Source organism: Pipistrellus kuhlii, unplaced genomic scaffold (assembly GCF_014108245.1).
Source record: "Pipistrellus kuhlii isolate mPipKuh1 unplaced genomic scaffold, mPipKuh1.p scaffold_m20_p_4, whole genome shotgun sequence".
In the NCBI taxonomy this organism is placed as follows: Eukaryota; Metazoa; Chordata; class Mammalia; order Chiroptera; family Vespertilionidae; genus Pipistrellus; species Pipistrellus kuhlii.
The window spans coordinates 3,479,789-3,489,430 of record NW_023425540.1 but is presented as its reverse complement, the minus strand read 5'-3'; the positions used below and the strand labels follow the sequence as shown (position 1 = coordinate 3,489,430).

Below are 9,642 nucleotides of genomic sequence, written 5' to 3'. Positions count from 1 at the left end.
GGAGGGCAGCGGTCCAGCAGAGCCTGAGGTCCAGCAGAGCCTGATGGGATGATTAAGTCCCAGGGGGTGCCTCTCGCGTGCTTTCCTCCTGGGGCAGCGATTGTCACTCCTTTCTCCCAACGGGAAAAGTTTCCTGTCCCCAAACTCCAGGCTGCCCGCAAGGCCATGCAGATCAGACCTTCCCCCCGGGGCAGCCCCCTGGCCAGACCAGAGGAGAGGGGTTGGGGTGGGCGCCCCGCTGGATACGCCTAGAGGACGCTTTCCAGGGCTCCGGAAAAGTCGCTGGAATAAATGCGCTGGATTGTCTGCTCCATCTGGCTGAGCCACACTTCCTGGCGCCCCAAGCGCCTTCTCCTCTGCAGGGGGTCCCCCACCTGCCCAGCACCGGAGGCCTGAGGCCAGGAGAGGTGCCTGGGGAAGGGGCGGAGGTCCGTGGCCTTCCTTCCCTTCCCCCAGAGGCTGACCTGGCCCCCCAGCCCCGCCAGATTCCTCTCCACTAGGTTTGGAAGCCTCCCGGTCTGAGCCAACCCTTTGCCCCTGCCCCCAGCAGGCACCCCCTTTTCCTCTCTCCTGCCCTCTCCCCTGCGCCCGGTCAGCCGGCGGAGCTGCTGGGCAGCGGGTCCTGGCGCCCTCCGCTGTAGACCACCGCGCCCGGCGGGTAGAAGCGCGGCTCGGGCTCGGCGGGCGGCCGGCGGGGCGCGGGGCCGGGCGGCGCGGGGTCCCCGGGGTCCGGCCGGGTGGAGGCGGTGCAGGGGCGCGCCAGGCCGGGCAGGGAGGGCTTGGCCAGGCGGCCCAGCAGCGCCCGCAGCGCCCGGCGGCAGTCGCGGCGCGCCAGACAGTAGAGCAGCGGGTTGAGGCAGCTGTTGGCATGTGCCAGGCACACGCTGGCCGGGAAGGCGTAGGCCTGGCCCAGGAAGAAGGCGCGGCTGAAGGGCGCGGCGCCCAGCTTGACCAGCGCGCCCCAGGCCGTGAGCGCCTGGTTGGGCAGCCAGCACAGGAAGAAGGCGAGCACCAGGACGCTCACCGACCGGGTGACCCGGGACCGCCTGCGGGCGCTGGCGGCGGCGGCCAGGCCCCCCCGGGCCTCGGGGGCCCCTCCGGGGGCGGCGGCCACGCGGCGCTCGGCCAGGGCGCGCAGCAGCAGCAGGTAGCTCAGGCTGGTGACGGCCAGCGGCAGCAGGAAGCCCAGCAGCACCTTCTGCAGGTGGTAGAGGCCCAGCCAGAACTGCCCGCGGCCCGGGAAGCGCAGCAGGCACAGCTCCTGGCCCAGCACGGGCACCGCGGTGGCGAACAGGCCGTTGGGCAGCGAGGCCAGCACGGCCGCCGCCCAGATGAGCGCGCACAGCGCCCGGGCGCCCCGGCCCCCGCAGCCCCGGCCCCCGCAGCCCGGCCCCGCAGCCCCGGCCCCCGCAGCCCCGGCCCCCGCAGCCCGGGCCCCCGCAGCCCGGCCCCCGCAGCCCCGGCCCCCGCGGCGCCCCAGGGCCGCGGCCACGGAGCGGTAGCGCGCCACGCTCATGGCGGTGAGGAAGAAGACGCTGCCGTACATGTTCACCGACGTCGCCAGGGACACGAGCTTGCACATGGCGCCGCCGAAGGGCCAGCGGAAGTCCCGCGCGTGCTCCACGGCCCAGAAGGGCAGGGTCAGCACGAACTGCAGGTCGGTGAGCGCCAGGTGGGTGACGAAGAGGCGGATGGCGGAGGCGCGGCCGGCCCGCCGGGAGCGCAGCAGGCAGAGCACCAGCAGGTTGCCCGCCAGCCCCAGCGCGCACACCGCCCAGTAGGCGGCGCTCAGCAGCAGCCGCACCCGCGCCTCCGCCGCGTCCCCGGGCCCCGGCCCCCCGCCCGGGAGGAGCCCGGCCGCCGCGCCCTCGGGGGGCTCCGGCCCCAGCTCCCACCGCAGGGCCCCGCGCGGCGGCAGCGAGGAGTTGGCGCTGGCGTTGGCCTCCGCCTCCCGCAGCGGGTCCGGGACCCGCCCGGAGAGTCCCGCCAGCGCTGCCCCGCCCGCGGCTGCGCTCATGGTGGCTCCTGGGGCGGCAGCGGCCACCTGCGGTGCGGGGGCCTCTAGGGCATGTTCCGGGGACCAGACCCAGAGGGCGTCCGGCTCCCGGCGTGCGGGCCTGGGGTGCGGGCGCGGGCCGGGCGGGGAGCGTCCGGAGCAGCCGCCGGAGCGCGCGCCTGGGAGCTGGAGCTCCTCGGAGCTGGGGAGCCTCGGGGATGGGGCGCCTCGGAGCTGGGGAGCCTCGGGGATGGGGCGCCTCGGAGCTGGGGCGCCTCGGAGCTGGGGAGCCTCGGGGATGGGGCGCCTCGGAGGTGGGGAGCCTCGGAGGTGGGGCGCCTCGGAGTTGGGGCGCCTCGGGGATGGGGCGCCTCGGAGGTGGGGAGCCTCGGAGGTGGGGCGCCTCGGAGTTGGGGCGCCTCGGGGATGGGGCGCCTCGGAGCTGGGGCGCCTCGGAGGTGGGGAGCCTCGGGGATGGGGCGCCACGGGGATGGGGCGCCTCGGAGGTGGAGAGTCTCGGGGATGGGGCGCCTCGGGGATGGGGCGCCACGAGGATGGGGCGCCTCGGAGCTGGGGAGCCTCGGAGGTGGGGCGCCTCGGAGGTGGGGCGCCTCGGGGATGGGGCGCCTCGGAACGGGGTCGCGCGGATGGGGCGCTGGAGACGGGAGATGCGCTCCGCCTGCCCCGGAGGGCGGAGGAGAGCCGGGGACCACGGCCCCTGCTCCGGAGGGAGGAGGGAGGAGGGAGGACGAGAGCCTAGGACCGCAGCTCCTGCTCCGGAGGGAGGAGGAGAGCCGGGGACCGCAGCTCCTCAGGCGATCGGCGGGCGCCCGACGGTCCTGGGCGGCTCCGGGGTCCCCGCTGTCACTGGGGCTCCAGCGCGCTGTCCGCTGGCCGGGGCCCGCTCCTCCTCCTCCCAGTACCTCGGCGGGTCTCCTCTGCGGCTCGGCGGGTCTCTGTCCTTCGGGAGGAGAGGAGATCGGAGAGCTCCGTCTCCCCGCTCTGACTGCGGAGGTCTGTGGATGTCGCCTTCGCTGCCCGCGCCTCCGCTTCCTCCGCTCCCTGCGCGGTGCCCACCGCGCGCCCAGCGGCACCGGCGCCCGCACCGCCGGCCGCGCGCTCCCACGGAGCATGCGTGGACCCGGCGGCGGGGGCGCTCTCCGAGGTGCTGAACCCGGCGCCCGCCCCGGGAGGCCGGGAGGTGGGCAGCAGGCAGGGCCCACCCGCCGCTCCCCCTTTCTGTTCCTAAGTCTCAGGGGGAAATGCCATAACCTTTTACTCTCCGGTGTTGTGGGAGACCGTCTGCTTTGCTTTGCGACCCCCCTCTTTTTTTTATTTTATTTTATTGCCCAACGTGTTTATTGGATTTTTTTCCTTCCTTGCTCCCACTTTCTCTTTGAAATTTGATGAAGTGTGGTTCTGAACGTGCCCGATAGGATCTCCTGCCCATTTTTTTTTTTTTTTTTTAAGAACGGCCATGGCCGAAACCGGTTTGGCTCAGTGGATAGAGCATCAGCCTGGGGACTGAAGGGTCCCGGGTTCGATTCTGGTCAGGGGCATGTAACTTGGTTGCAGGCACATCCCCAATGGGGGGTGTGCAGGAGGCAGCTGATCGATGATTCTCTCTCATTGATGTTTCTAACTCTCTATCCCTCTCTCTTCCTCTCTGTTATAAATAAATAAAATATATTTAAAAAAAGAACAGCCATGGCTTCTTTTCATGCCCAGCCCCCAAGCCAGAGGGTGGGCTCTCGCTGAATACACAACAGAGCCAGCCTCACTTGGCTTCCTTCAATGATCTGACCACTTGAATTGGTGTCTGTGGTTGTGAGGGTTTCCAAAGGGTCTTCCCACAGTAAAAGTCTGGGTTTGAGTGTTACCCTCTGCTTCGGTGTATTCTGAGGACGGAAGCTACGGAGAGCATAACATCAATCGGTGAGCCGAATCCACAGACGTCGGATACTCCCCGGCCAGCTCTCAGCCCAAAGCTCCTCAACAAACGCTCCCCTCACACACACACACCCGCTCTCTCTCTGCCTCAGTGTAGCGGAAACAGGATCACACAGCGTGCTCTGGGTCACCAGCTCCCTCTTTCCACTGCTATTACAATAAGAACTCTGCCAGGTGTTTTCCAGGCCAAAGGAAGCAAATTCTAAGGGATCTTCTGTGTTCCTTTGGGCAAAGGGGACTAGTGTAGATCACTTTAATGACTTCCCAAACTGGGGTTTATTTCAATGACAGCTGACACTTTTTGGGATGGACTTACGAAAACTTGAAATGTTTTCCTTACTGTCTGGAACTAAATTGAGACATAACTGTCCTCAGTCCTGATAGGTTCTCGACTTTACTGACAGATAAAGAGGCTGTGACTTTGAAGCAGAGGAGAAAGGGAAGGAATGTAGTGGAAAAGGAACTTAGTGCCCAAAGCCTATGAAAAGAAATGGAAACAATTTTGATTCCAAGGCAAAAGAACACTTTGGAGAGAATACGCTTCTAGTAGACTCTGAACTGCTGTCTCTCCCACTAGGGGGCGCCAGGGCTTTAGCAAAAGCAAAAACAAAAAACCACCCACTCCCATGAACCATTCTGATGAGGAAAAGTGCAGCTCTCTGCCCGGATTATTACTTTCAATCAACAGTCTGCTTCTGTGGACACCTCACATCTCCTTTTTGATAGTCTCACCTTCAAGATCTCTTTTCACTTCATCTTTTACCCTCCAGTTCTCTATTAAATCCCTCCCCCTCTATACTATTTCCAAGTGCTGTTGCAAAACAAGGAAGTGGGGGTTTACTGTTAAGCCCTTTACCCAGTCTCCTGACATGCATTTTTGTGGTTTCAAATATCCTGAGGACAGGTGCTGAGCAGGTGACATCAAAGTCAGCTGGGAAGCTGCAGGCTCCTCCTAGCCCCAAAGCAGCCCCAGAGAGTCTGACTCTCAGTGGAATCGAAAAGGGGCCCAAGACTCTGCATTTTAAGCACATTATTCCCTGTGAGACTAACCCCCCCCCCCAAGTTTGGGAACATCTGAACTTTTACTCCTTTTCTAACTCTTCATGTAAAAAACTTTAAGTGCCGGAGCAGAATTAGTGTCCAATGATGGTTTATCGCACAGTGGGACGGGAAGCAAAGGAAGAGAAGGGAGGTTTGCTAAATTTCACTAAAATCAGTTTTAAGCCCAGCAGGTGACATCTTGCCTGTTGGGCTAAGAGGGCCATGTGTTCCTGAGGTCTGCTAGGCAGTGCGTGTTAGCCAGAAGCACCAGACTGAGTCTCAGGAGACGCCCTTCCCGAGTGTGACCCTCAGAGAACACTGCTGGGATGCAAATAGTCTACCATAATGATGACCTGGCGTCCTACTACGTGCAAAGCCAAGGATTAGGTGTTTGGAGATACAACAACAACAACAACGATACAATATGAATAATAATAGAAGCAAAGATAACTATTCACATTACACATCTACTTGGACACTGGGTTACTTTCCCAGTGTTGCTGTAACAAATGATCACAAATGGGATGATTTAAAACAACAGAAACTTATTGCTTCAACATCCCAGAAGCTAGTCAGAAATCAAGGTGTTGGTGGGGCTGCTTTCTCCTGGAGGCTCTGTGGAAGACAGCAGCCCAGGCCCTCCTTAACTTCTGATGGTTCTAAGGCAAATCCTTGGTGTGTAGCTGAGTCACTCCCATCTCTGCCTCTGTCTTCAGATAACAGTTTCGTGTGTGTGTGTGTGTGTGTGTGTGTGTGTGTGTGTGTTTTATCTCTTTATAAGCACACCAATCTTTGAACTGGGGTTTGTTTCATTCAGTGTAACTTCATCTTAATTATGTCTGAAAGACCCTCATTCCAAACAAGGTTATGTTCACAGGCACTGGGCGAGCATGTGATCATGCCTTTTGGAGGACACAATGCTACCTACTACAGGCGAAAGCTGGATGTACTTTGCAAAAACGCTTTATCTGCATCATCTCACCCGGTGCTCACACCAGTGAGGCTGGTACTAGTGATATTCCAAATCTGATCCCCCGCCCTTAATCCTCGGAGCACCCGAATTGTATCCTAAGCACTACTTGGCAGTTCTACCTGGCTGCTGACTTTTCACCAGATTTCTCAATCTTAGTAAATGGCATGACTGTTCACTTAGATGTTCAAGCTAAACTCAAGAGCAATTCTTTACTCCTCATGTTCAATATAACCCAGTCTAGTAGGTCCTGTTAGCATCTCCTCAAGAACAAAAGCAAATCTCCCCAAACCGAAATGCTCCTAAATTCATCTACTTCTCATTATTTCTCTATTTTTCTCTGTATAAGTTACCTCTCAATAAATAACAATTTATGTAAAACGTTATGATTTAAAACAAGTACTTATTATCTCAGTTTCTGTCGGCGGGGATGTGGGTGCAGCACCTGTCAATGGCTCAGGGACTCCCATGAGGTTGCAGTCAAGTTATCAGGTGGGGCTGCGGTTTTACCTGAGTGAAGGCTTTAGTGGGAGGGCAAGGAAGCTTCCTTAAAGCTCACACACATGATAGGGTTTAGCCTTGATCTTTCCCATGTGGAAGTTTCCTCAGGGCTAATTCACAATATAGCAGCTACTTTCCACCAGGGTGAGTGATGAGCAAGAGAGAATGCAGCATGAAAGGTATAGTCTTTTTATAACTGAACTAGAGGCATGGGGGGGGGGGGTGTCCCTCAGCCCAGCCTACACCTTCTCCAATTTGGGATCCCTCTCATAATCCAGGACTGCTGGCTCCCAACCCCTCGCCTGTTTGCCTGCCTGATTGCCCCTAACTGCTTCTGCCTTCCAGCCTGATCACCCCCTAACCACTACTCTGCTAGCCAGATCTATGCTTAACTGCTCCCCTGAAGGTCTGGTCACCACCAGCTGCTCTCCCCTGCTGGCCCAGTCACACTTAACTGCCCTCCTCTGCTGGCCCAATTATCCCTAACTGCCTCCCCTGCCAGCCTGCTCACCTCTAACTGCCCTCCCCTGCAGGGCTGGTTCCCCCCAAACTACCCTCCCCTACAGGGCTGGGTCCTTCGCAACTGCCTTCTTCTGCAAATCTGGGTTCCCCCAAACTGCCCTCCCCTGTAGGCTTGGTTCCTCCTAATTGTCCTCCCCTACTGACCTGATCACCCATATCTGTCCTCCCTCGTTAGCCATCTGTGGCAGCCTTCTTGTGTCCACATGGGGTGGCCATCTTGTGTGTTGGAATGATGGTCAATTTGTATATCATGCTTTTATTATTTAGGCCATCAGAAGCATCACTCCAGCCATTTTCTGTTCTTCAGATATGAGTCACCAGGTCCAATCCACAATAAAACAGAGGAGAATTTTACAATATGAAGACTAGAAGACAAGAGTCATTTGGGATCATCTTAAAGGCTCACAGTGGGGTGGCAAATTGTCCCAGACCCAACAGAAGACAGGATTGGAAGGGCTACTCAGCTTAGTAGATATGTCAACAACTACACAGGGATGTGCAATGGGGATGGAAGGTCAAGCCTAGCCAGGTGGAGAGGACTAAGAAAATAGCCCAGGCTTTCAAGCAAAACCTCAGAAGGGGCACCTCCTAAGGGTAAAGTCTCTGCTCTACTCTCAGCAACCAAAAATATACACTTTCTTCAAGTACACATAGAGCATTCACCAATACAGGCCAAAACCAGGTTTCAACAAATGTCAAAGGCTTTGAAAGCATACAGAACATGTGTTTTGAGCACAACCAATGAAAGCAGAAATCAACAAAAGAATGATAAACTAGAAGTCCACGAATGTTTCAGAATTAAGAACTCATTTTTGAGCAACTCGTGAGTAAAGAAGAACTAACATTTACAGAATGTTGTAGGTTATAAAATTATATTTTAAAGTAAATCACAATAAAATTATCACATACCGAATTTTGTGGGATGCAATTAAAACAGTACTTAGAGGGGAAATTTATGGCCATAGCTGCTTTTTAAAAAATAAATAAATAAAGGGAAGAAAACAAACTGACAAATCTCAGGGGGTGGGAGAGTGTAGGCAGGGAAGACATTAACCAAAGAACTTCTATGCATTGCCCATGGACCCAGACAATAGGGTGGTAAGGGCCTAGGGTGGGTGGGAACCAGGTGGAAGGGGGCTCTGGGGAAAAAAGAGGAGAGGAGACATCTACATCTGTAATCCTCTCAACAATGAAGATTTAATAAATAAATACATACATAAAAATTTAAAAAGAACCATTAAACATCAATGACCTGAGCTTCCAACTGAAGATACCAGAGAAAGACAAATGAATTAATTTCAAGGAAAGAAGAATGGACACATTAAACATAAGAGCAGAAATATGTAGAGGGCTCCTGCTATGCCAGGGATTAGCTTTCTAGGTGCTAAATGAGAGAGAAACGAGGGGCGGAGTCTCAAGCAGGCCAGGGTAGCCTTACTCAGGAGGACTGGGGCAGAGGTTAGTCAATAGGGATGGAGATATATAAACATTTTTTAAAAACTTCTGTTCTCTCACTCACACCAGCCGAATATGAATATGGGGTCTTCCAAATTGACCCCACTGTCTATTGTTCTGCAATTATCAACATCTCTCCACTGGCTGCACTATCCCTTCTGCGGAGAGGCACTACCCTCAGCCCACTGTCTTCCCCTATCAGCAAGCTCCCTCCCCTCTTCTCTGTCCACCATCTTCCCTTTGCCTAAGGGCCATTTCTCTCCTATCCCTGTTGTCTGCCTGGTGATCTGATTGTCCTGCAAAGCTCAGCCCACGCATCATTTCCTTTCTGGAAGATTTTTGTTATTCCTAATATTTCCTAGAGAGAATTAGTCATCCTTTCTGGTCCCCATAGGATGGTGTGTGAACATTTATCAGAGCGCGATGACTGTCTCAGACAGACGGTAACAAACATCTACCCTCCTCTAAGCCTCCAGAGGGCTGGGCTCCACGGTTCATCCACTTTGCACCCTTCGTGCCTGACGCAGCGCCTGGAAAGCTGTGTGCAGCTTGAACCCGTGAATGAGTCATCCATTCCATCCCTTTCCTGACCCTTCAGCAATCAGAGAGCCATCCCCCATTGGAATACCCCACCATGAACTGAAAACTCGGCTCAAACGCTCTCCCAGCCCCGCTCCCCATGTTCCACACACTCTCAACTTGACGATTGTGTGGCTAACAGGAACTTGATTCATCAGAAGATGTGAAAACAAGTCTGGGTTAGTGGATAGCTTTCTGAGAGCAAACAAGGTCACATTTTATTACTTTTCTAAATCAAATTAAACCTGGCTTAACGCGCCCCTACGTTGGAGAGAAGTCAAGAGCAGTGGACTTTGGAGACTTGCAGCTCTTCCGTGGGGCTGTGCCTAGGCTCAAGCCGTCCCCAGGAGAGAGGGAGGGCCTGGTCCTCACGGTCCTTGGTCCTCACGCCATGCTGGCACCCCGCTGTCACTGCTCGGCCAGGTCCGAGAGGCCTAGCAGAGAGGGCACCTCCACGGCCAGTGTTGTTTTTCACGCTGAGCTCAGCTCTGGATCCTGTGTGGAGTATCTCAAGGTTGTGGCCCTGCTGCCATAAGACATCAGATAGTCGTCTTTGACCTGGGATGCTCTGAAGCCCTCTGACCGCTGCAGCCTTCCTTCCGGTCCTGTTCCTAAGGGGCTCCATCTT

The 9,642-nt window shown here is 56.5% G+C and overlaps 1 protein-coding gene across 1 annotated transcript; it reads right to left on the bottom strand.

Moving 5' to 3' along the window:
* Positions 1-575: 575 nt before the first annotated feature.
* Positions 576-9,407, bottom strand: RXFP3 (relaxin family peptide receptor 3). Its single transcript, XM_045571537.1, has 2 exons — positions 9,403-9,407; positions 576-2,117 (listed from the first exon to the last, which is right to left on the bottom strand). The coding sequence occupies exons 1-2, from the start codon at positions 9,405-9,407 to the stop codon at positions 593-595; spliced, it is 1,530 nt and encodes a 509-aa protein (XP_045427493.1). The 3' UTR covers positions 576-592.
* Positions 9,408-9,642: the final 235 nt, after the last annotated feature.